At 35.8% G+C, this 27,709-nt stretch overlaps 2 protein-coding genes across 2 annotated transcripts in view; one reads left to right on the top strand and one right to left on the bottom strand.

Moving 5' to 3' along the window:
• Positions 1 to 27,709, top strand: part of ANAPC10 (anaphase promoting complex subunit 10) — a 230,615-nt gene that overhangs the window by 73,126 nt on the left and 129,780 nt on the right. Inside the window, exon 5 of the transcript XR_011903599.1 lies at positions 17,270 to 17,345. The gene's annotated coding sequence lies outside the window, so the exon portion shown is untranslated. The remainder of the gene's footprint in view (positions 1 to 17,269; positions 17,346 to 27,709) is intronic.
• Positions 3,359 to 27,709, bottom strand: part of HHIP (hedgehog interacting protein) — a 72,552-nt gene continuing 48,201 nt past the window's right edge. The window contains exons 5-13 of the mRNA XM_072336757.1: positions 24,852 to 25,003; positions 24,234 to 24,407; positions 23,051 to 23,194; positions 22,049 to 22,170; positions 19,921 to 20,044; positions 19,132 to 19,262; positions 18,516 to 18,597; positions 8,129 to 8,277; positions 3,359 to 6,594 (exon numbers count right to left, since the gene is read on the bottom strand). Of these exons, the coding sequence (XP_072192858.1) occupies positions 6,401 to 6,594; positions 8,129 to 8,277; positions 18,516 to 18,597; positions 19,132 to 19,262; positions 19,921 to 20,044; positions 22,049 to 22,170; positions 23,051 to 23,194; positions 24,234 to 24,407; positions 24,852 to 25,003 (1,272 nt within the window). The 3' untranslated portion in view covers positions 3,359 to 6,400. The remainder of the gene's footprint in view (positions 6,595 to 8,128; positions 8,278 to 18,515; positions 18,598 to 19,131; positions 19,263 to 19,920; positions 20,045 to 22,048; positions 22,171 to 23,050; positions 23,195 to 24,233; positions 24,408 to 24,851; positions 25,004 to 27,709) is intronic.

Here is a 27,709-nt window from a genome sequence, read left to right on the forward strand (position 1 = left end):
AAAATGCGTCCTGCACACAGAAACAAACAGACAGCCACATTTCTCTGTCTTCTTCCCACTCAAGAATTTTGTGAGCATGGTCACTGCACACATTCACATACTTCAGAGGGCACCTCCTTTCTGAAATTTCTGAGAATTTAAACAAATTTTCATTGATTTTTTTTTTTTCACTTTTGCTTACATTTCAAAATGAAAATAAATGGGAAAATCTCACAGATCTTAAGAGGAATTTAACTATATAAGGTATGTGAGACCCCACTGATCATATATAGTAGACAGAAAGTATTTTTGTTTTTAATCACAGGGATAAAACTCTTCTACAACAAGCCAGCTTGCTGTTTGAGCATATTAGCAGTAATTTCTGATACTTTTGATGGTGGAAGTCTATGTGTATACAGTACACAATAGGTAAAGAAATTCATTAAATACATGTTGTAGAAAGTATTAATGTTTGTGAATTCCCATAGCATAAAATGATTGCTAGAATTATGTGTCCAGTGCCTGGAGTTCTGGTAAGCTGATGTGTCACTTGGCTTTCCAATCACACTGTACAGCATAAAGAAAAACTTTCATGGAAGCCTATGAGAGTTCTAGTTGAGTTATGGGCTAACATGATAATCCTTTCCCAAAACATAGACCAAATTAGTAATTATTAACAACTCAGTAGTGAACTGAAAGAAAAATTTTGATGTGTGCATTGAACCATTTATACAGTGCGGTAAAGTCGAAATATTTCTCTTATCCAAGATTAACCATTAATAATACTGTCCTGTCAGTCAGTCTGTCCAGTGTAAATTTATGCAATATTAATTGCTATACTAAAATTGCTTATTGTCCGTTATGTATTCTACAGCATGATAAATTCCTAGTGCACACTGTTAATTGGAGTCAATGCGTACAAAGGCAAGCAGACAATCCCTTGGCCTGGCATGGGCCTACAGAATACCTAATTGTCTCCAATCCTGCACTTGTTTATATCTGCTACTTCTGTACTTTGAGTAGTCTCATTGTTTTCAACCTTACTATTCTTAGTTATTAGAAAGGATAGAAACCTTTTTGTTGTTGTTGGATCAACGTATATTCTTGATTGCTATATTACTCCATTCCTATTTAAAACATGAAGAAAGGTTTGAAAATGTGCCTAATACATTGAATGGAGCATTTGAAATACTGGACTCAGAACAGCTGCAGGAACTTTTCCATTGATGTCTGTGAATTGGGATGCCGTTCTTTCTGTGGGGGCAATTTTTGGCTCTGCCTTCTTATGTGCATTTCATCAAATGAGACCACTGACTTATTGTTTAAATTATTTTCCTGCTTAGTGGCATATGCTTAAATATTTGACATAAGCACGTATGTGCAAAAGAGAAAAAATGTGAAATAACTCCTCAGCATTTTTAAAGAAGTATGAAAAGTCTGGCAGATATAACAGAACGCTTGTGTAACTGTTGGCAGAATTTATAAGGAAACTCAACAGGATCGGATATGTTCTGTACTTAAAGACAGGTCTGAATCTGCATTCCTATTCTGGAAAACCTTAGTGAGTCTAATGACTGCAGATGCAGACAGAAAGATAATGTGTGCAGTGACATCTGTAGTGAAGTTCTGCCAGCTGAGTGGATATCTCTTAAGGACTTAATCCTATAATTGTTGAAGTCAATAGGAGATTTTCAGTTGACATTGTTGGATAGTGAGTCAGACCCTCAGAGACTGAAGGAATGCTTCACTAACCTCTCAGGTAGCTTCAGTTGTTTCACACCTATACCCTAATGGTACGTATTATTTCACTGGATTACTCTCCTTCTGAAAATGAGGAAAATTTTAGCAAAATGATATTACTTTTTTATTTTATTTTATTTTTCAGTATTTTTACAACATCTTTATCTGAAACTACCCATGGAAATATTTGTCAGTTTTTTGTAACCCAGACTCAGATTGGTGGGTCTTTATTGTAAATTTGGATTAGAATAAATTTAAGATGGTGGTTGCCTTTTTGGCAAAACTCTTAGTAAAATATCCTTTTTTTAAAATACTCCTGTGAAAGATTTCTGGGCTGAAGTGCTTTTGAAGACACAATTTTGTATATTTGTATATGAAAAGCAACATATTGTCATCTGAGGAATACTGTTCTGCTTCTTACTTGAGGTATCTGATTACTGGATTGAAATCAGTCAACTTCTGACAACCTCAGGCTGAGCAGCTGGAGGTTCTTACTCCTGAATATACATACAGTTAATGATCACTGTCCAACTAAGCTGCAGCATTAGAAGTCACTATAAGATGACAATTCTGTGGAGCAACTGGAAGATATGAAAGATCTCATGTCTACTGAGTAGATTCTGATGCATCCATTGTTTCAAAGAAAGGAAGCAACACCTACAGCAACCAGGGATTACTGGGGTTTGCTGTGGTTCTAGAAAGGAATGAGCTGCAAAGCCAAAATGCAGAGAAGTGAATGAAAGGAGATAAAAAAAAAAAAAAAGGAGTTGTCAGGGTTGCCAGTAGAGGAATTAAATTCATATTTATACCTAATTTAGAATTCAGATGCATGAAATGGAATAACTTCTTAGGGTTTATAGGTACGGAGGGTCTGCATCTGTGTCCCTGACTGTTAATGGAAGAAATTTATTTCCTTCAGGTGAAAATTTGAGTTAGTATTTCTTACTGGAGGCATCAGAAAAGTGAGCTTAATGCTTTTTTGTTTGCTTGTTTTTCTGAAATGGGATTAAAACAATTTGGAGCTAATTTAACAACACCTTTTTTCTTTTTGTCTGAAGATTTATCAATGGAGAAAGGGAGAAAGGACACTTCTAATATTCAAATAATATACCTTTTTTTTTTTTTTTTTTTTTTTTTTCTGATCAGAAGCATCTTAGAAACAGAAAGGTTTTCCATCTTAAAATAATAAGATGAGAGTTGAAAACTAGTATACATCAGGAATAGAATTAGGTTTCTTGCAACAGGTACATTTATTCTCTTGTAACAATAGAAAGCCTGAAAGAACGCTCAAAATGTACAATGTACTGGGAACCGAGGGGGCACTATCTCACAGTAAAGGAATAAATGAATGGAATAAAAGATTAGGAGCGAAAGAGACAGAGACAACTTGAACACATACATAAAATCCTTTCTAGCGGCCCTTATCTAATTGCCTCATTTATCTAGTTTCATTTATAAGCTCAGTTTTATTCTTGGACACTTGCAGAGATTGTGTGAGAATGGCTGTAGAATGACCTGGCTGGCAACAGGCTTTCTACAACCCCTCCTCAACCCCCCCCTCCCACCCCCCCTTTTTTTTTCTTGTATGCCAATTCTCAGGCAATTACTGCAGTTGCCCTTTTTATATTAGCATCTTGGGTGGCTAGGCCTAGGCTTTCCTTGCTGTTTTTTAATAGTATAATTTCTTTTGATAAATAAGCAGTTGGGATTTTTTGTCTTTTTTTTTTTTTTGAGAATATTTCTCTTCGTCTGGGACTTCCTACATATCCATGTGGGCTTAATGCAGATGCCTGCTTTCACATGATATAAGAGAGTATTTAAAACTGAAGCAAAACACCTTTCGCAAATTATTTCTCTTTTCCTCCCAATCTTCCCGTAGATTCCTTTTTAGTTTTGAAGTTTTGACTCAAACTTTTCTTTTTAATAAACATAAGTATTTGTTTCAATTTTAACAGTAGTTTTCTGGTTTCAGCACTGTTGATAGGAGTATTGGGGGTTTTATTTTGTTTTGTTTTTCTACTGATGTCACTGAGACCTGGATTTAATTCTTAATCTTTAATGGAGTTTAATTTTCTGATTCCACAAGTAGGCTAAATTATCTTTATTATTAAGTTGAAGGCTGTATTTTCTTTGTTACCCTTTCTCTTCACAGTTATGGCATATAATGGCCATGTGCGTGCATGACTGTGGCATATACATTACTGGGGTTCTTCAGTTTAGGTACAATCTGGGGAGCTCTTTTTTTGTTGTTGTTGTTTCTTTTTTTTTAAGTGTATAGAATTTCAACAGAGAATCGAACTGTCACATCTCCCCAGCTGGCTATTGAGAATATCACGAATTAAAGTTGCTTTTATTTTGTAATACACTCATTACATAAAGTGTCTAAGATGTTGCCTCTGTCAGATACTTAAAAGTTGCTAAAATATTTCAGCGACTTTCTGGCTTTACCGATTATGAAGAGTGCAATAAAACTGCACTATCTGACAGATTTAGACAGCTGGCTCATTCATGAGAAGTTCACATTTTTGTCACCCACATTGAATAAGGAAAGATTAGATGGTAAGGTCAATTTACAAAAATGGTTGTCAGGACATTTTTAATTGTAAAACTTTTTGTGATGGAATTCAGGAAAAAGACTAAAGGCAGAAAGCAGTGGAGACAAAGAGCTGCTATTAACCTACAGATGCTACTGCAGGGTTCATTTTGAGATTGGTCACACTGCTTAGCCAATGAAGTGTTAGTGTAACTATAAGGGACCACCCTTTTTGGGGTGAGAGGGCAATTCGGTCTTCATGCTCATTTAATCCTGAGATGTCTTTCAATGGACTGTCAGTTGAATCTACATTGTGCAAAATTATGCATGCACTTTTTAATGCAGACTATTGTTCTCTAAGCACTTAACCAAGATTTCTCAACCAATTTCCATTTGGCATGAGGTCACTGTAAACTTAAGCAAACATATATGGAAGGCAAGTGTAATTTTCTGTTCCTCTTAGCTAGAATACTTATTAAGATAAATGCAAATAACATTTTTTTATGCGCTTAAAAATTTACTGTTTATTAAATCAAGACGGACAACGTTCCATTAAGGAAAAGTTGTTACATGTCACTGCCCTGCAAAGAGACTTTTGCTATTAGAGAGCAATACAGTTACAGTAAGCTAGATGTTATTGCCTGAAGAGTTGTAAACTGTTGACGTAAGTAGCTGCTTATAGGAACCATTAGCGTGTGCATGGTGGTGGCCATGCTACTCTTTATATGTGCAAGATTTTATAAAAGCCAGATAGTGCAAAGGAAATCTAATAGCCAGCAAACATGAACAAAGAAACTGCCAATAACTTCCCAGAAATGGAGAGGGCACCAATTCAGAAGATATATCTGATTAAAATATTAATACTTTCAAAAACCTGACTATAGCATGTACACCATATTTATTGATACATTTACAAAAAAATCAATTTTATGTTAGCTCTTCAAGAAACATTTACATTTAAAACCATATTTGGCAATAATTGTTATACGTTTTATACAAGTGACATCTTACATGGACAACAACTGCTAATGTGAGCTTTCATCCAGTGAAGTTTCCATTCAGTGTGAAATCGGTAGCAGTCTATTTGTGTATAATCTGGCCTGTCCTGTTATAGTGATAATCATTTTATGAACACTTTTAATATATGCTGGAATTTTAATATGTTTGGTTGGTGTTTTGTTTTTTTTCATCCATTGTAAATGAATACAAGTTGACACAAAGATACAGATGCACAGTACATTAAAGTGTGCGTTTGCTCTTTCTTTCCCCATCTTTCCAATTAAATTGGTGAAAAATGTAACATTAGTATTTTACAGGACACGGTAAAGCTGTCTCATCTAAGTGATGTCTATATTATAAAAATAAAATAAAATAATATAAATATGTAAGATGAACCCAGTGCCCATTGTTAAATAAAATACATGATAGAAAGCAGACCTTCTAGGATGACTGGTTTTGAAGTATGTGAGTATAATTTAATTATTAAACACTTGAAACAGTCTTGATATCAAGCTGCGATAACCAGATTTTTGCATCTATGCTAGATAAGGAAATACGTAACAGTCTGTAATAGAGTTACATTGATGAAGGTGGAGATTACAGTCTTACAATGAATTGCCTAGATAGGAATGCATAAAGCAGTTCTGAAATATTGTCTCATAATGTAGTTCATTTCACCTTAAAAACTGTTACAACTGGATTTCATTAAGTCCAGCAGTTTATATGGTGATGGTTCAAAACTGCTCTCTTATTGCTATAATTAGCCAGTTGCAGACACAAAGTTTCTGGGATGTCACTGAATCCATTATGACATCGGAGAAGTCCTTAAATGAAATTGTGTTTTGCAGTGGAATTACTTTGTAAACTATTTCTCATGAAGAAATACATATAAAAAAATTCCACCAGCCATAAAACCTTATTTGTGATACTGCTTGCCCATATATGTGTTGGGTATCTGTACATCTACAGAGATATACAGAAATATTAACACATATACAATGAATTTATCTGCACATTTCTGGATATTATATTTAAATTAATAAAGTAAATCAAATCACTGGTATTTGTTGCAGGATAACAGTCTTTAAAAAATGATAGGATCCAAAACAAATGCCCATTGAAAGTGTAGTTTCCAAACAGTCCCCAAAACTATACAATATAGCTGGTTAGATCCAGCAAGTAGGATGTCATGTCTAGGATCTGATCAAGAATACCTGCCCTTGTAACTCTTCGGATGTTTCTATCCACTTGTTCACACTGGGGGCCAAGATAGCCTTTTTTACATAAGCATTTGTTAGGCCTTACACAGACACCTCCATGTCGACATGCTGGGTCACACTTTGCTGTGGGCAAAAAGAAAGAACAATTTTCTAATTTCTTTCAAGTTCCACAAAGCAAAAAGATACAATACATATTCATTAAGAACTACTTTTCTAGTCCAGTAATGGTAAAGCACATACATTAAAAAGTAAATAGGATGAAATATGGGATGCTTTGAAACTATATATTTTAAAGTTATAGGTTATAAGGAAGGGGTAGGCAGTATTTTTGTATGTCTGAGAGACTATAACCCAGGATAGACTGAGAAACTCAAATGGCAAATTTTTGAAAATGACCAAGTTCTCATTTTGGAGACTCGTCCCAAAAGATTTTAGGATCCAATATGATATCTTTTGAAAAGAAGACAGATAAAATATATACGCCTATAGACAGTGATGGTCTACATTATCACATTTCTTAGGGGCAAGCCAAAGAAGTCTTAAGTTGTGGAGTCATAATAGAACCTGACCATGTCCAAACAAGCAAGTACTAAATCTTTCAATCCAAACTAAGTCACTCTTGCTCATCAGTAAGAACTCTGAGGCTGCTGAAATTTACACTCCAGTCTATAAGAGTTGTACATTGACCCTAGCAGGACCTTCCTGAGTGCCCTTCCAACCTGAAGTGTACTGTAGGCCATTGTGTGATCCTTGCTTTGTCCTACCCTACAATTCTTTTCCTCTTTCATTTCACCTGTGCATGTAGGCTTCTAATCAAGTTCCCCGAGCAAACGTGAATCAGAAGACTGTGCTGATTCACTAATATCAGCTTCTGGTACCCACACTTTCTCTGGATAATCTGTATAGACTGGAGTTCCGTAGCCAGTAGCAGTACCCACAGTCTCTGTGGGACACTGATAGCACTTGCATCACTTGTTCATTCATCTTGCTCCTGAAGTGACATACTCAATGTTGAGTTTGAATACAATAACTTTTTTGAAGTGACTTTTCAAAGATAAGTTGCAGCAAAAAGACAGGTCTACAGTTACTTGTCATAGATTACAGCTATTTCGTGATTATCAGCTGCACTGCAATAATTTGTACATAGAATTCTCTTTGACAAACTGGAGACATTTTATTCTGTAGGGTTAAAAATAAGTATGTATCAAAACTGAACCAGTTGTATTAAATTTACTAAGTGCTAAATATGTAATAGTGACCTGCAGGCTTAATCTTAAAATCTTTTCTGTCCTGTCTATTTAACATAGACAAAATAAAATTGAAGGTGGGAGCTGATTGTGCAAACAGCAAACATGTATTGGTTGGATTTCCTTTCATTCTGATAGTGGTGGTGAAAAACTAAGAACGCTGTTATCTGTTGTACTTATGTTCTCAGTTGCATTCAGTAGTGGTTCGCACTGTATTAGCTGTTTTGAGTTTTGCACTGATATTAAAAATTATTCTACTCCTACACCTCATGAGATCATTATTTCTTTTATGTTGTCTTGGAACTAATGGTCAATGACATATGTTGAAAAATTCTCTTAGCAAATTATTAAAAGCAAATTAAGCCATATCACTGCTTTTCTCAGTAGTTGCTATGAATCTGTATACAAACCAGTTCTGCAGAACTCTCCTTCCCAGCCTTGATTACAGCAGCATTTTCCTGTGGGAGTGCAATGTCCATTCCGACAATGCCTTGAGCATTCAGATGTCAGTATCTGTGCCGACTGAGCTGTTCTTTTGCATTCTTCTGGAACTAAAGGCCTGTAGGAAAGCATATGAACCAAGCATATAGTTAAAAGTCAGGAACAAGGAGAAAATTTTCTTTCACACATGAAATAGAAACGTGGAATTTCCATTTGGTACTATTATAGTTGTTTAAAGTGAATTATGTAAGAATGTGTGGAGCAAAAGTATATTAATAATAATCAGAAAAATCCAAATCTCATTTAATACAAGTGAATACAAATAATCTCAATTGGAAATTTATTTTATCATGAGTCACGTTCACTTTCTTGTATTTAGAAAGCTACTGACACTGAAACTAGAATGCAAGCTTCATTTTTTTATTGAAGGGTAATTCTTTTATAGTATTATCAGTGGGAGAAATCTGTGTTCTAAGAGGATGGCTTTTTTTCTCAAAAACAGGAGTGAAAATAAAGGTGGTCTGTTAGAATACAGAAACATGCAGTATGATTTATTATTCTTTCATACAACTGCCTTCAGAAGTCTTTTACAAGATTAAATAATTGTCCCTGAGACTTCTTGAAGCCTGAACTTGGTGAAAAGAACTTATCACAAGCAGCATGTATCTCCAGAGCTCAGGAGATGAATGGTATCGCAGCAGATTCCTTATGGTGCTCAACTAGTTGATTTCAGATAGACAGACTGATGGGAAATTTCTGAACAAAACCTCAGAATCTGTCTTGCTTCCATGGCAAAGTTAAGAGAACGAAGCAGTGGACTTAAATGAAAGATGATATTCTCTAGGAGAAAAAGTCCTTTTTTTCCCCCAGCCTTTGTTTTTCTCTTTTGTCTATCATTGTAAGGAATTGCTTATTTTCAAGCATATAGGACAGTTTATCTTTTTTTCTTGCCATTTGGAAATGCAAGAAAATATAGGAATTGAATGCCATGCTCTGATATTTTTGAGAATGGGTAGAGAAAGAGTAATAAATTTTGCTGATGCTCTTAACTTTTGTGTGGATTTCTCCAATTTGAGAATTCATTCCTGTTTAGTGAATGCATGTAGGTAATGGAGAGAATGACCTGAACAGCAAGTATTAGTGCACACATTAGGAGAGACATAATAATTTTGCTTCTGCCTACAAACTTGATTTGACTTTGATTTGTGGTCTGGATGCATGTTTAACTATCTGGATCTCAGAAAAAACTTTTTTTAACTAAAGGTGATGGAGAACTGGCACAGGTTGTCCAGGAGCTGGGGAGATCTTCAGAAGCTGCCTGGGCAGCTGCTCTGGGTGGCCCTGCCGGAGCTGGGGTTGGGTCAGATGGACTCAGGAGGGGCCGTTCTGTGATCATGTAAGTGTCTGAAGTGTATGTGTGAAAGTGATTCTAGTTTAGCTGACTTAAATTATTTCTGATGCTGTTTTTTGTTGAGCTTTTTGATGTTAGCTCTAATCTCTAGCATCTTAAGTTGGCTAAACGTCCAGCTAGAATCTAAACAACAAAAAGCAAAGGTACACGATAGTAAGAACTGAAAAGAAAATAACATGGTTTGTTATTAAATTACATGCAGGCAGTTGAAATATCTACTTGTGCACTGGTTACATTATCAAATATTAAAATCCTAGACTGATACACCTGTGTGAGAAAAGTAAAAGATTTTGATAGCTTTTGGAGTATGAGAAGGGGGTATGATGGAGGTGTAGAAAACACTGACCAAAAAAAAGAGGAGGAAAACTGGGAATTCTTGTTTACTTCCCGTTTCAAGTTCAGAAGAAATGTTGAGCAAAAAACAAATTAACTCGTTGAATCCGTGGTTTCTAAGGTACCAGTGAAGCCCATGTTAGCAGGATAGTTAGCCCTATCTAGCAGGATTTTGATAAGATATTTCTAAGCACAGTGGGACCATTGCAAGTAATACTTGATAAGGTAAATTTTTATAAGAAAAGTAAGCACGCATACCTAATGTCACAGAATTCCCTCACTAGTTGACCGTGCTTAGATTTTTTTTCACCTATTTTGGCATGCAGCTTTTTAATGGTACGCTGCAGAGCTCCTCACATTTTTCTTCGAAGCAGAATAACAGAGCACAGGATCACTGGTTTGTTTCACCCTAGCACTTTCTCTGCTCAGGCTTAATTGCTAAGATGATTATTTAAACATCCATTCAGAACTGGTCCGCCCAGTGATGTTAAGAACAGAAAGAATGGGTAGATGCATCATTCAGTGTAGTACCAACTTCTGATTTCTTTGAGAAACAGATTCAAACTTCTGTATTATTTAAGGGCTTTGAAATGTTATTTGACATCTCTCATCAAAAATCTCTTCAGCTTTTGTGTTCATGTATTTCTACACTGTCTTTTAATTATAAAGCATTATTTTTTGACCTGTAGGAAAATTCAGTTCTGTAGTGATGAGAGCATTACATATGATCTGTTTAGGGAAGTTCCTGCATTTAAAAAATAATATGTCAGTTTCACAGTCAATACTGTATTGAAAAGAGGAATGCAAATGATGTGATTTTCTGTGGAAGTTTACGCAGATTTAAAGTAAAAATATCTGTCTTCTAATTGCTACCTCAGGAAAAAGCAACTATGTACAGCCATCTGCAAAGGAGGCAACATTCTTTCTTCATCTGTCTCAAAGCCCATTTCTTTCAAGTTATTTTAGATGAAGCCCTCTCTTTTTCATGCTGGAACACAGGTACAGGATTGTGTATAGCAGGAAGGATAACCTCAGGTTCCTGGAGCATCTCTTAGAAAAGAGCTCTGGTGGTATCTCTTCAGTAAAGTTTGATCTCCTGCAGCATGATGATATTTTATTTGTGAAGACAATTATTTACTTTATTAACAGGTACAAAACATTTACCTATGATAATGCTGGAATACTAAGGTCTTTTTTATTCATATTTCATTAGGGAGCCACAAATGCCATTTTGTATCCACCACAGCATGACTGGCCACTTCTATGATTTAAAGTTTTCTAATGCTCTCGGTACTTGTGAATATAACCTTGCCTTTTATTCTACCATCAATCAATAACTTGCACTCATCAGCCGTGGATAATATTTATTAAAGGTGGGGTGGAGTAGAAACAAAGATGGAAAAAATTCTGGTTGGCAGAGTGCCTTAGGAGAAGAGTAATACAAATGCAGCTGCAGCAGAATCCTTTTTGTGTGTGAGAAGAATTACTGTTTTTCCTTATTTGTACTATGGGAAAAGCCACACTTCTTTCTCAGGATCGGAATGCCATTCTGGTACAAACGCATATCATGAGAAAGTCTCTGCCCCACAGTACTTACACTTTACATTCTTAAGGCTTTAAGGGGTGGAAATTTTCAGGTTCATTGTAAGTGTTTTGAACTGAATCTTACAACGATAACATAAGTCTCAAAACTGACTGCTGGGACTTGATCTTTCCAGCACTTAGACAGCGTAAGGTTTTGTTTATACAACTAGTGCTTCACTGTGTCTCCTGACATGGAAAAAGGAGGGGAATAGATGGAGCCACACTGTGAGCTGCAGAGAATTTTTTTACTTGTCTCCCTCAATCTATAAAACTCTAAAGGGTACAGCTTGATTACTCTTCCAGTGAGCAGTATTTGGTCCACAAAAAGCCAGCCAAAAATGTAGCTGATAATGACTATTTATACGGTCTGTACAATTCTAGTTATCTTAAAGAGCTGTTCATATATACAGTATGGTACAGTATATCTTGCTTGTTAAAACATGCTTTCATGAAACTTTGTAACAAATCTAAGTGTATGGAACATGGAGGAAAAGTACTGGAGGCTGGGGCCCTTGCTGGGTCCCTTCACTTAACATGCTCAGTGAACTGAGAATTCTTGACTGTAAAATATGGAAAATAATTCTGACTGTGTTACCGTAGCTGGTGTGGGCAAGTAACCTCTGTTGTTAGCTTTCAAGCATACCAAAGTCTGACAAGCTGTATTAGATTAGAACTCATCACATAGTTGCCTAGAATTCCATGCTTTCCTTCATACAGCTTTTCACTGCTCCACTGAGTGTGCAGTGATTTAGTTGTTGTATGTGTGTTAGCCTGTAACTCAGATATATGTAAATCAATGCAAATGGAGGGTCAAATTCATCAGTAATACAATGGCACTGAACAGCAAATAGTTCCTCCATCATGCCCTCGACACAATATTAACAATCTCTACTTTCCCACCAAAGCGGACAAAAAAAAGAAGACAAAATTCTTGGATGTTCAAATTCTAGCAAATGAGAGGGCCATACAAACATGTGAAAATAAAATTGTGCTTCAGTTAGCTGCACACAAGATATTAGGTATTAGAGTGATACCCTGAAGTTTATGCGCTAGTTTATATTTTTTCCTTTATAAGGGAAAATGTCAAGAAAAAATAATTTTGCTTCATTGTAATTTACTACTTGTCACAGAATAAATATAGCATCTCTTCAGGTACAGTTTCTAAAATTAAAAAGTATACCTTTAGTCCTGGGAGAGATGCCAAAAGCTCGTTACTTGTCTCCAGATTTACTACATGGGAATAATGTGGAAAAAACTCGCAGCTTTTAAGATTTAAACTCAGCAGCATATCAAATTTATTCTTATATGGTATACTTGTTCATGACCTCTAGTCTTAAGAAATTCTGTCATGTTTGAGAACTAGTCCCCAGTGAAGCCTGTATCAATGTTAATAGCTAAGAGGTCAATGCAACTGCTAAACAGTTTGTATTACTGTCAGGGTGGTCATGAAAACAACACCTGCTGCATGAGCACTTGGCAGCTGGGTCAACAGGCACTGTGGGAATTTATCAATTTAGGGGGCCACTTGCATAACACTTTGACTGATGAATTGGGAAAGACTGGCTTACTGGGCTAAAGCTGCTCTATTATGTATGACTTTCTTTAGGATGGCAGAGGCTTCCTGCAGGCTCCAGAAAATAAGCAGAAGATAAACGGAGCTGGTTTTGCCTTATAAAGTGATAAAAAGTGAGAACTCCTTAACAGCCAACACTAGAAAGACTTAGAAAAATGAAAAAAAATCCCAAACCAAAACAAAAACTTTTACAGTCAGTGAGCTGTGATGTGATTGAAAAAAATCCTTAGGTTTTTCCATCGTGGTTACAAAGGAGTTTTTGTCAAGTACTTCTGTAAAGTGAAACTCTCTAGACTGGTATTCACAAAAAGCTCTAATTTCTCTTTAGTGTCTCTTATGGGAATAGTAACTGCATGTGGGTAGGTAAATGAGATAAGAATTTTGCATGCTACGGCTAAACTAAACATAATTAGACATTAATTCTGGCTTTCCATTCCCTCAAATGACTTAAGGGATAGTAACTTTCTGAACAGAAAGAAATCATATGGCCCACCTGGGTTGGTGAGAGCATTCACCAACAAAATTTGCTCATTCTGCAGACAGCCTGAGGTAGTAGCTTCACCATATTTATTTACTATATAAGCTACATATACTATAACCCACCAGAACTATGTTGTTGCAGATCACTCTAGTACTGTATGTTTCTGAGCTTCCTTTTTCAGAGTAATTAAGGTCTTCAAGGTGGCTACACTTTCACAAATACTGCTTTTACACCTTACGATCACTCTTCTCTCATGGTAAAAAAAAATAAAATCACTAAGGTTCTTGTAAGGGGCTGAACATTGTCAAAATGAGATATAACCTAGATATAATTCAGTAATGTTTGAAATCGTTCTCTTTGAAAAGACTCTTTGATAGTGGACATCTCAGAAGGCAGCGTTGGAAATGATGATGAATAGAATTACACACTCTGGAGGGGCATGAAAGAGGAATGAGACGGTTTGAGTCAAGTTCAAGTTTCAGCCCAGTGGAAAGCAGCTATTTTGGCTGCTGATAGAAAACACATTGAGATCCAGATCTATAAGGTGTTAAACATATGGAGAGGAAGAGGAATTCTTTTTACATGTGCAAGGACACTTACTTAAACTCCGCCTTCCTTTCTAAAAATTATCTGCTAGTTCCAGTGAGCCACACTGTTAACACTGTTATTTATCAACTTTGAAGTTGTGGTATAGACAGTTGCAAACATAACTTCAGAGGGAAACAGCAGTGCATGACCATCCTTCAAATTTCTCTGTGTTTAGTCTCATCTTTTAAATGGAATTCTTTTGCATTCCCTGTCACTTTTCCCTGTACTTATCCCTGTCCCTTATCTCCTCTGAACCTTTTATCATTTTATCTAGAATTTGCTTAGGATTAAAAACAATCTTAACTGTTCTAAAAGAAGACTCACAAAGCCACACTACGGCTGTGCCACCAACCAAAACAGTTTGTTTTCTTTCTTTCTTCTTGGTTTGCCCCCCCCGATGGTTTTCATAGAACAGCTGGTAGTACTGTTTAGATTACAGCTGACAGAAACTTATCAGTGATATTTCCTATTAAAATATGCATTTTTTAATGTTGCCTGTGTCTGATTTTCTCCTGTCATGATACAAAAGGATTATATTTTGCTTTCTAACAGGTTTGTCTCCCATATTCTGTGATATTGACTAACTTGAATATTTGTGCTAAAACATTTTCTTTATCATCATTTATATAATTATTTTTTCTTTAAATGTTTTAGTGGTTACTGTTAGAATGTAATTGTGGAAATAGACAGAAAAATTATAATATAGGAAACATATAGCTAGGAAGTTTTACCTTTCTTTTGGTCATAAAGAGAATTTATAAAATGCTTTTAATTTGCACGGATCTTTTAGAACATCTGACTATCACTGTCTTTTATTTGAGCATCATGTGACATTGCTCTTTCTCCCTGTTTTCTCATTTGTTCCTAGCCTTTGAAAGTATCTTACTTCTCACAATGTTCCTTTTTTATTTTTATTTTTTTAATAGCCATCAATGAATGGCTGTAATTATAACTGAGGAAAGTAAAAAACCTGTTATCTTAACCTATTTATCTTTTTTTATGTTTTTGTAATTGTTAAGGCTTCCCTTGTCTCCTCCAACTGGAAAGTTATATACTATATACCTATACTCCTCACTCTTCAGTTTTCGTAATACATGGTATATATATGTTTTGTAGCATCTCATATGCTTGGTTTTTAAATTCAGGCTGTAATTTTTTAGTTTCTGATTTATCACTACATGGTCTAAGAGCTCCCAGGTATCAATGTGTCATTACAACACTGTTATGGAGAGAGGGATTATTTAGTTCTGTGTTTTTCACAGGAAGCTGTTTAGTTTTTGACATGAAGTAAGCAGAAGTTTCCTGTGGTGCCCTGTGTTCTATGTTTCAAGCTACTTTGATGGAGGTATTCTCATTCTCTGTGTTTATCATATATATTCATTTTCACATGTCACCTCCATGTAGCCTCTCATTTTTATTACATCCAAAAGGTTTTAGGGTTGGACCTTCCCATTACTCATAATTGAAGATTCATGCAAAGAGTTCCTTGGAGTACTCTCATCCTCTGCTCTTCTCATGCTTTAACAAGCTCGCTTCTTTTGAAAACTTTCTACTGGTAGTGATATCCAAGTAATAGGTTTTTTTCTTGAGCTCTTTGAGACAAAGAAGTTGGGGCACAGTTATATTTGAGAGTTTGTTTGTGCTCTGCTTTTCTATAAAGATCAAATGAAACAAAATCCCGTATCTTCTTGTAACATCTATTATTTAGAATAAAAGGGTAATTCGGTAAGCTTGTACTAGCTTATGAACAACCACTAGAAGATTGTTTTGTTGCAGGAAGTTTTTAATTTCCAGCAAGGAATGATAATTGTACTCTTCTGTAGTGCCCCATATGTGGAAGGCGCTCTCTCAAATAGATTAATCTGCCAGGGGCCACTCCACACAGAGCTTCGTTATGGATATCTAAGCAATGAATTTCTAAGATGTGCCAAATCAGTACCTCAGTAACATTATACCTGATGCTCATAGCCTATGTGAAGCACTTTTGTGTATTAGAAAGCTCACTGTGTTCGACTTTGCACTTTTATTTGATGTATTTATATGTTGCATATCTTGAGGGAGGCATTAAACAGAACAGCAAAATATCACTATGCAAAAAATATATTAGCCTGTGCTTAACAATTAATATTTTAATATTAATTAATAAAGCTTTACATAAGCATTTGCCAAAGCCATGGAATTTTTAAATTGTTGAGAAGTGTAATATGAAATTTGTGTGATGTGGTAAGTAGAGCTGCAGTGCTCTTTTGTGTGTTTTCACTTAAAAACCAGCAGTGGTAATGAGATGAAAACAACCCAGCCAAACTCAAAACTTTTCCAGAATGAAAACTGTCCATGTTTCAAAAAAGTGTTACCAAACACTACATCCCTTTGCCACAGTCTGTTTAATCTCAAATGCATGCCAATTTACAAAAGTATTTTATAGTTTTCTGGTTACTTTCACCAGTAACCAAACACAGTCTTGACCGTTTTCCATACATGAAAACAGCCAAACGTGAGTGCAGCAATGGGAGGTCTGGCCTTTCAGGTATGTCAGCTGAAGACCACCCTACTGGAGAACAAAAAGCCGAGGTCAAACAAGGCAGCACCATGTAATTAGATACTAATAGTGGATTTAGGGTGTAAAATTCACTTAAAACCATACACCATCAGTCTAAACAATCCCAATAAGAATGGCAAGTTTTGTTCTAAAAAAATATTTTTAATACCAGAAAGCATAAATAAAACATCCATAATAGCCTTGACTGATAGACTGCAGTAACATCTGCTTTCAAATTAGTTGCCACAGATTTGGATAGCATAATTAAAAAACAGTGAAACTCAGCTGTGACTTACAGTAAGTACAGCGTGCACCCAGTGTCACGAATTTCTTTTCAATTTTATGTGTTGTCTTAATACCAGTTTTTTGAGTTTAAATTCCAGCAAAGAAATAAATACTTCTCTTATACAGTCAACATCAAATTATAAAATGTATGTCTAGCTGTAAGTGATGCTCAAGGGTAAACATGCTGAAGTAGACGATAAACTGATAAATGGATAATAATTCAGGTTGTTTTTGTGGGGATGATGAGTTCAAAGTATGATGGACTTGATTTCTGTTGGCCCTTTCATTTTTGTGTTAATTTTTGATGTTTTTACAGAATGGATGTGGCTTTTCATGTCATGGAGTGGAGCGGCAAGATCCATCACAAAGGAAATGGTTATTCACCACTCAAAGTAAGTGCTTGTTACCTTCTCTTGTTGCTGCTGGAGCTGCGTAGGGGACTAGCTTTCTGCAGTCTTTCCTAGTTCCCTGACATTCTCATAGCTGTAGCTGCTTTGCAAAGTACTTGAAAGTAATCACATCCCAAGATTACCTCTGGTTTAGTAATTTTCATGTATTCTAGTTTTACAGCTGGGAAATTAAATAACTGTACCAATTATATTAATTTTGTATCTTATAAATCATTTGGGTGGGATTCATAAACCTCTTGGAAACAGCAGTTGAAACAAATGTTTGTGACTTAAGTGTATTTTTGTCACATGGTCCAAGGATGTAAGTTTTCTTTCACTGGATTCTCTTTCATGCTCCAAACGTTCCTAGTAAGATATGGATGAATGCAGGGATGTAGAAGAAGCTTGAAAACTAGTAAGCAGTAACAGAAAACAGCCACTGAGGACTAGGTCCTCTGTATTCTTCTCAGTTGGTAGCATCTTCTAGACAACAGCACAGATGCTTGGAAAAGACTGAATTTGTCCCTCAGAGCTGGTAGCAAGACTGAAATTGTGAGTAAGTGAAACTGGAACTGAGTGGGTAGTAGCTGGTGAAATTACTGACCTAATTATATCTGCAGTAGCTTTCCAGTATACAGATATTGTCAACCAGTACTATCCTTTTGTGCCACTTGTATTTGTGAACTGTCACAGTGCAGTGACAAGTCAACAGTAACCTTGGGAGGAATTCTAGTATTCTGTCTTCTATAGGCAATGTATAAGCTTTGTAGCACCTACAAGTCATTCGGCTTAAGAGTTACCAGGAGCATTTTTCACTTGTGCTGATCCATATGGTTCCATTCTTCTATGAAAATATATAAAAAATGTGAATCTTAAGTGGGAAAGTAGTCAACACTTACCGTGATGCTAAAGAGTAAAAATTAGAGGCAACTACACTTCTATTGTTCTGACAGTCACTTTCAATGAGAGTGATTATTTAAGTGAATTTATCCTGCTTGCTGCTGGTGTTACATTTGCTTATAAGAAACTTCTGCACTAAAAATATTCCTTCTTACTTAAATGTAAGTATTGTACCATGACATACAGTGCAGCTACATGGAAAGAACTGCATTTTTGTTTTGTTTTTAAGCTGTTGAAGGGAAGACTAATCTTAGGGACTAGTGCAGTGCTCACCTTTTCGGGTCAATGATCTTGTAGAGTTTTCCATTGTGAGTCTGTGTCATACTTTTACTGCTTGATAATATGTAAATCTCGCCTGTTAAAGAAATCAATACATGAATTAGATCTCATTTCTTAAGACGTCAAAGACTTGTGATCTAGCTGTATATGCAGGATGAGGTTAAAAATACTTTAGAGAAAACACTCCCAGCTGAAATATACTGCAGAATCATTGCTATCTAAAAATTTAAATAATTTATTTTTTCATATTGTACCTAATTGGTAAAAAATATATGACGGGGGATTTATGTTTTAAAAATGAGGATCCATGTGCTCATGCAATACCTCTGCCCATCTGTAACACTGGAAATAAAAACAAGCATATGACTTGTGTCAGAGTGAGTGACAGAGTTCACAGAATGTGAGAGAAAATAAGAACCTTTGACCCTTTCTCTTAACAGCTCTTCTTACACAGCTGGTAAGGTGTGGTTGAAACAGCGGTGTAGACAGCTTTGGCAAAGGAAAGCCAGCCATTGGATTTCTTCTTTTTAAACATTTACTATGGTTTCAAACGGTTTAACTGGCAATACTAAGACTTATAATTTTAAAACATACATTTTTTTCTATTTACCTTGTTCATCTTCACCAAATCCCAAGACAGGGCCTGAAAAGAAACCTCTACATGAACCGCTGTTGCCAAGACAGAGGGGTTTCTCTTGCCACTGTTTAGTTGCAGGATTCTGTTGCAGCGTTAAAAAATTTCTGCATTCAAAAACACAGAAAGCAAGTTGTTATATTACGTTCTGAGTATAGTATTTTCACTGTTCAGATAAATGAGTAAACACTTGCAGGAAGTAGCTCCTAAGGCAGATCTACGCAGTTCATCATCTTATTTCCTCCCTGTTATTTTTCAGATGCCTAAAAAGCATAGAATTCCCCTTCCTGTCATTCAAACATTATAAAATCAGGTTTTGCTGCATTGTATCTAGTCATTTGTGAATGCTGACCTATTTGGCATGGGAAAACTATACACTTGCAATTAAAAAGCATTCATCTTCCTCCATCAATGCTTCCATAAGACCTAGAAAGTTTTCCTTATCTCATCAGGTAGATCAGTTTGGCAAGCAATTCCATGATTAACATTTATTTCCGTTATAAAGTAAATGATGAATGTAAAGTGTGAAGTTAGTGTCTTTGTCTGTACTTTATTCCGAGGATTAGAAATGTTACCTATGTTGCCCTTCATTAGAATGTCGTGCTGCTTGATTCCAAATCTAGAATTCAGTCTACGTCATCGCGCTGCTACTTTGGCAAAGCGATGCAATATAAAGTCTGTCGCTGTTCTTTTACAGAGGAAGCTCATAAGAAAATATACCTCATGTACATTTTATGTTTAAGGCTGAAATTATAAGAAACTTACCCGTTGCGGTCTCCAAATACATAACTTCCATAGAGCCTTTCAGACTGGCAACCTCGATAGACAAATCCACCAACCAAGGCTCCACTGCTGAATGGTTTGAATTCTAAAAGTGAAGGCTCACTTTCTAAAAAGGAACTACCATAGTGTTAGATCATATGCAGTTTCATGTTTTGATTCACATTTATGAAAAGGGTTATTACTTTCAGAAATAAATTAATTCCCTTTAAATGATCCTCAAAATTCAAGGCATATAGCTGGAAATCAAGCATTAGGAAAATCAGAAAATTGCAACGAAAGCTGTTTGTGAAACGGTTAATTGGGAATTTAGGTAGGAGACACTATAATTACCTTCTTCCATGTGCACAGACCAAGAGAATAAAACTATATCAGGATTAGGTCAGACCTCCATTTAAGTTAATGTGATTACTGCTATTAACTTTTATGTGTCAATACAGTCTACAGAATAGATCTCTTGAACTTCAGGAACACAATTAAACTTCCTTCACTGAAAAGGGGGCTTATACCTCACCAGTACCCAAGAGCACAAATTCCAGTGATTTTCAGCAGAACTTGTTTTCAAAGCAATTCGGTGGGTTAAGAAACTCTTTCAAATCACATTTTTGAATACATCATGTGTGTTGTGTTCCATAAAACACCAGTACTGCTGGATGTAGCTTTTTAAGGTAATTCTTTGTGCTGCTACTTTAATTGTAGTTTCTACACTATTTTTATTTTTTTATTTTTTTTAACAAAGCTGCAATTTATTCACATCAAGTAGTATCTTAGATACCGTTTCAATGTAAATGTGCCCATGCATTCAAATATTGCTTAAGGTAAATGTAGGCTCGAATTGAAAAGCCAACTGCATAATTTTAAATTAAGCCACAGCCAACAGAACTTTTTGTTTCATAGGAACTTTGTTTTTAGCTGGAGTGCTCTCTGCAGGTCTTTGAAAAAGGAATTTCCCAGATTGTTCTACAAGAGTAAGAGCTGCAATTCTGTGTTGGAGAAAAGGACGATGAGCCTTTTTTATTTAAGCATTTGACCCACAGACTCGTATTAAAATTGGCAAGGTCTTCTGGATAGACACAATACTGCTTAGTTTACTCTGCAATAAAGATGCAGTCAAAATTCCATAGAAGCAGTGGTTTACCAAACACTGTTCTTTGGTTTGGCTTTCATAAAATGCACACAGAAAATACATGCAGCAACTGATGTAGATCAATTGCATTACACATTAGGACTACGATACAAGTCAGCACAACTGTTTTACTGGGGATGTGAATAAAACTTTTAAAAGTTATGTTCCAGGAAATAGGTCGGTTCTTGACGCTTTTACACACCTTTGAAATTTACCACCTTTACCACCATGAATTAGGAGCTGCTAAATGGTCAAACGAGACAGATGATAGCTCAGATTAACTCTCCTGGCTTGCCTGACCTAGCAAATGATCTTGGTATCAGAGTTAAAGAATGAAGTTTTGAGAGGCAATCATACTGATTCAGAGAGCACATAAAACACTCAAAAATTTTAAGTTACTAATTGTGTTTATCCTATTGCAATCTGAACTAATCTTTTCTTATGAAGTAGTAGCATAGTGCATTTCTCTAAGCAAGTTGTTCATTTTTAGTAACATTTAAACACAGAGCTCAGTCATTTCCCTGTTTGGTTTTAGTCTGTTGTTGTCTTTCTCATTTTTTCCATTATAGGAAGCACATTACATGAGGTTTCCATTCTGTACCTTACAAGGTTATTTGTGAATGACTAAGTATATATTTTCATCACTTCGTGATATTCCAAAATCTTTTCCTTATAAGCTGTCATTTGCAACTACAATGAGATCTTTGAGTGACTGACAACTGATATGTTTCTCAAATCTTATTTATAGTCCCTTAAATTTGGTTTTGTCTTTCATCTTTTATCTTCTTGTACTTCAGTTATATCTCCTTTAAGTTACCTACAATGCAGTCAATGCAGTAAGTTAACTATTATGGCATTACCATCCTTTATCTTTTGTTTTCTGGTTTCCTTTTATTATTCCACAGTGACAGGACCCTCCTGTTTCCATTGGCTTTACCCTGGATGGAAACTCCCACGTAGGTTAGCTTTACGCTGGATGGAACTTACCATAGTCTTTACCCTTTATTATCTGTAAGATTCTTGCTGAAGATCTGTTCTTTCCATTTGAATCTGAACAAAGTATTGTTAAATTGATGTTTACATCTGCTGGGTGGTGATCCACGGCACATCTTACAACAAAAAACAGAAGAAAAATCCATGTGATATACAAGCTCATAACGTGCAACTCTCTAACAATAGTATGAAGCATCACATTTTGAAGGATTACCCTTTGTCGCTTCTACTCCTCTGAGGGACATGTATCATAACAAGCCAAAATCTCTGTCTGGGAGGTCAGATCTGTATACAAGAGATAATATCTTTCCCATCCCCTGCACCATGGGGGGCAAATCTGTACTTTCACCTAGCGACTGAATGTACTCTACTCAGTATCACTGGAGATGAACATTGCTTTAGCCAATCTAGGTGAGGAATTTTTGACTGCTAAGAAGTCCAACAATTTACTCCTTATCTGAACAAATGAATTTTTTTTTTCAAACTATGACTTTAAATGTCACCTCAGTACTACCCCCCACCCTAATTTACTGAATTATGTGTTGTTTAGTTAGTGTTGCTTTCTTCCTTGTTGTTGTTTAGATTTCACCAGATGTTCTCCATTTTTTTCTATGCCTTTTTTTTCCCCCTCACTCAAGATTCTACTGTTCTTATTTCTCAGATTCCAATCCTAGCTATGTTTTCCCATCTCTCAGCTTTAAGTTCTCTTGTTTCATAGAAAAAGGAAACATAGAGGTGAAAAAAACCAAACATGCCAGTACTTTGTTTCTGTCATTTTAAGTCTTAACTTTCAAGAGTTGTACATTCTCTCCATCACTTTTTTCAATGTACAGTTGTTTATAACTGTGACATATATGTGGACATGGAGAAGTTGCAGTTAAAAAGTTCATGAGTGCCTTTATTATGCAGATTTTGCTAGCAGATTAAATACAGTATTTCTGACTGAAAACAGTACCTGCTCCAGATTAATTCCATTTATGACTGTAATGTGCTTACCGGCCTGGATTGTGGAGTCCATGTGCAAAAATTTCAGGAGGTTGGTTTGTGCTATTAAAATGTGGGTTGCTCCGTGGTATTGAATAAGGGACACTGCACAGGTCAGTATTTACATCGAGGCGTAATACAGAACCTGTAAAATCACTGAAAAAGTTGGAGGATAAAATAATTGTTTTTAAAAAGTACTTTGCATACAATGCTACAATGAACCAGTAAAACAAACCACCTACTTCACTTAACAATCACATCTGGTTTGATTTTACAGCATGGGTGAGTCTTAAGAACTATAGCAGAACTCACTGAAGATTCATTGTGGTTAATATGTCTCTTTGTTATGTCTACCATAGGACTCTTCTGACCACTCTGCTGAGTAGTAACTTGTTAACAAGATCAACTTTCTGTATCCCAGTATCTGTTTCAGTCTCCCCCATATTCTATATTAATTTAAAATGAAGTACAAACACGACTCTCTTGTCTTGGTGTTAAGCGTATCCTGTCTGTAAAGGTCAGGAACACCTGTTATTCCATGGAGCCAAAGAGGTCTTTGAGTCGAGCAACTTCTTTTAAGTCTGTAAAGGCTTAATAGTACTCTTTCTCTAAATTAAAGCAAGCTTTGGGCCAACATTTTGCATCCTAATATAGGATGGGGCTTTGGGTAACCTGATCTTGTTAAAGGTGTCCCTGCTCATGGTGGAAGAATTGCCATCTCAACCAAAGCACTTCTGTGATTCCATAACATAGTGACAAAAGGTCAAAGCTGTTTGAAAAAACTGTGTAGGCAGAACCAAAGTACTATAGCTAAATACATTCTCCAGACATTTTCATAAGTGATACATAGTGATACTCTGTACCAAGTCATTCTCTGGTATGTGTCTGTTGGAACATTTGCTCAATAAAGCTGTCCCATTCATAAAATAATAGTCTGAAAAAATATATATCTAATCTATGTTTAAATAGAATTAGATATGCTAGTGAGGACTCCAGTATTTACAGGGTTTGATAGCAAACACCTACATCATGTCTCTAAGTAGCAAGATTGTTCTGAAAATTAACTGTTTGCTTAATTCAGTTGCTGAAAATAGTGAGGTGAGATAATTAAGAGAGCATGAGTAGGATTTTTGCTGACAACTGTTAGTCATTTTTGAGTGTGACTCCAAAGTCTATCCATTGGTAGCTTTTGTACCTTAAACCATCCATTTCTTCCATATCGTCGAGAGTAATCATGCCATCTCCAAGGAAAACGTATAAGAAGCCATCTGGGCCAAACAGAAGCTGCCCTCCTAGATGTTTTCGATGTAGTTCTGCCACTTCTAAAAACACTCTTGCTGTTCTTATATCAACTTGTTGTGGATTTTTCCTGCAATGCAAAGATATGAAAACAGTTTTCACAGCTCACTATCATTGGCTTTCATTCTAAAAATAAATGTGAGTCATTCAAATCATACTTTAAGATGAGGATGTTGCAACTTGGTATAAAAATGTCAAACAATAATTTCTGAGAAACTGCAATTTTCCAGCACTCTCAAAAAAATTATTTTGCTTCCCATACACAAGTAGGAAATAAATATAATTTAAAAATGACAGAACAAATACAAAGAAAGAGACGTAAAACGAATAAATCAGTATACTAACTGGTGTTCCAAAACTACTGTTTGAAACAAACATCAGCAATAAATTTCCTGCAAGCGCCCAAGTATATGCTTTGTAGATCTGGTAGTTCATTTCAGAAGCAGAGCATACTAAAATGAGGAAAGTTGCTGGTAAATACAGAGTTTGTGAATTGTAAGACTTCTACTGATACCTGGATACTGTGTATTCTACCACCCTAAGGATGTGATCATGAGGTCCAATAGCCCACCGTTCTTGGTTGGTGGTATAAGACACATACAGCTTTCCATTTTTCTTGTAATTGGGATGGAATGCAAGGCTTAACAGTCCTCTTTCATCTCCTCCCTGCAGTCAAATGAAAAACACAAAGAATTGTGAAGTTAATTATGTTCTTTATTGTGTTGCAGCTGGAACCCAAAAAAAAGTTTCTTTCTTGTGGATAATCTTTGCCCAAACTCTTTTATTTCTTTCCTGACTACTGCACAAAAAGGATTATAAAACATTTCACTTTGGGGAACTCTTTAAGTTAGAACAAGACAATTGTCTCATGTAGTTATCTATGCACAAGTCTCTTGCGCCATTTTTGTGGAGTGATTTGTGTATGTAATCTTTGGGAAGCCATGAAGACAAGTTTAAGTGCTGTGAAGGATTCTTTGCTGGGTTACTAGGTTGCTTGTAATTCGTAGAGGACAAATAAAAAGGTCTATAATCAGCAGTCGGTTCTAATCCAAGTATCCAAAACCTAAAACACAGTGCTTGCTGCCAGCTCCCACTGTCTTGGCAATATGTTTAGAAAACAGTTAAATTGCTTGTGTAATATGTAAACCTTTGTTTTACCCTGGAGGCAGCAACATCAGTTGTCACAACTATGGTGGTCTGTTCATCATAGCTAGCATACTGTAGGTAATAAGCAGCCTTGGTCTCTGTACAGAGAAACCATAGTTTTTACATGTGGTCCTTCAATGGAAAGGTTTTTGTTATTTTTTAAAATAAAAATAGAAAAAAAATCCCCAAACAACTTTCTTTTGTTATTATGTTTGCCACAAAGATTAGTACAGTTATATGTTAAACATCAAATCCGTGTAATGTACTGTGACAATGCAAAAACACTATGTATTTAAATAGAAGGCAATTTTCCCCTCTGGCTTCTAAAAAGGTATGTAACGTTACTATGACTAAAATTTTAGTTGTATAAATTAAGAATAAAACTTCAACTTCATTTGTTTCTTCGGAGGTAGTTCTGAGAAGTAAAAGCTGATGTGTAGAAATAAACAGAGTATTTAATTAGCAGTTCAAATTCAGTTCAGAGATATGGTTATTCACAAGCTGATAGTTGCTTTGGAATTTAACTCGGGGTCTGCGAGCCTTCCAAAACCAGCAGTTCTGTTGTAGATTCAAGCACCCTGGCTGTACTCATAAGCAGACATTTTGCAACTCTACCACATCCACAATAAGTAATTTTAAATTAGAACAGAGAATGAAGCTTTTAAAATGTATTCGCAGTTCTGAGTGATGGATGAGCCTGTCTTCCTAATGAAAGATGTCTCACAAAAGCCCTAATTGGGAAACTGCACAGTCTAACTTATTTTAATTTGATACAATTGCCATCCTTCCTTTTTAATCACAACAAACAAAGAGAAACCTGATTCAGAAATGGAGATGTAAATAGGTCGAGTCATTTCCATACAGAAAGATTTGTGTGATGAAATCTGAATCCTCCTAATTTAGAGGCAGACAAAATTTGCTGATTTGTTTGCTTGAAAAAATTTAGATTTGGGGGTTATCTGACAGGTCAGATTTGATAGTCCTGTTAGAGCCTATCATTTGCTGTCACTGTGAATGAAGGGACTGGTAATCTAGCTCTTTCTTCCTTACAAGCCAAAAATAATTCTGCAGCTGAGTCTGAGCTGATTGTAGGTGTTATTGTATGAGTTTCTAAGAGTTTTGACCAAACTGCTCCGATGAAGTCTGAAGTAAACAGAGGCAAATCAGTAAGGCATATTGTAAAGATTCCTAATGATGAATCTGTCAGTTGTGCCCAGACAAAGACAGTCCTATTTCATCTCCTGAGGGTTGAGTGCAACTCATTTAAGGGCCCAGGAATGTCAATGAGTCACACTAGGCCGACCATTCAAGGTGAGTTATTGGAAGTATTAGTTAGAGAAGACCATTCTGTTACTATGCCGAAGATTTTATTCAGCAATCAATGTCACTGAAGCAGTCTCAGCATGAAAGTGAAGTTGATGAAAGAGCAAACAGGTGAAAATTGAATTAAGAGCTTTTAATGAAGTACCCACGAAGTAAGAACTTGACAAATGAAACACAGGACCTCTAAGGTACTAAATATGCCAAGTTGTATTCATAGGATCAGGCCATTATTTCTATTAATTGCAGTTTTGCATTATTCTACAAGACTGCAATGTATTACTTACTTTGTATCTGCAGTGCATCTATTGCTTCCTGAAAAATCATGCTGCTTTCTGTTTTTCAAAGAAACACAATGCCACCATACTCTGAAAGGTCAGTCTGCTCTTGCATTTAATCAAACCATTAGAAAGGTACTGAAATCAGTGCATCATCAATCCATTAGATGACACAGTCAGTTAGGAATCTAGCTGAGTTCTTCCATACTTACTTTTTGGGGATTTGGAAAACAGTTGTTCATGTGGACTTTCAGCTTTATCATTGGAAGTAATAGGCTTGCCTATCATTTCCCACTTCATCACTGCCACAATTTCCATAGCTTTTGAAATTATTTCTGTTGTGCAAGAAAGTATTATCAATTTCTGTAGAATTAGACATCTTATATTTTGGATAAGATCGAGAGATGTGCAGTAAGATCCCTTCAGTATTCATTCTGGTACTGTCAAACTGAGTAATTATTTACCAAATGTCAGATTTTCCCTCACAGAGTTATTCTCATTTCTGTTTTTCATCAGTGAACTTCTGATGTCTCCTGCGAAACCTGCAGCACAGTCTTTGTTCTGTGGCTCTTCTAAGACTGGATACTGCATATCAAATTTCTATATCTTAACTTTGGCATCTTAACTT

The sequence above is a fragment of the Excalfactoria chinensis genome, chromosome 4, assembly GCF_039878825.1.
Source record: "Excalfactoria chinensis isolate bCotChi1 chromosome 4, bCotChi1.hap2, whole genome shotgun sequence".
Classification (NCBI taxonomy): domain Eukaryota; kingdom Metazoa; phylum Chordata; class Aves; order Galliformes; family Phasianidae; genus Excalfactoria; species Excalfactoria chinensis.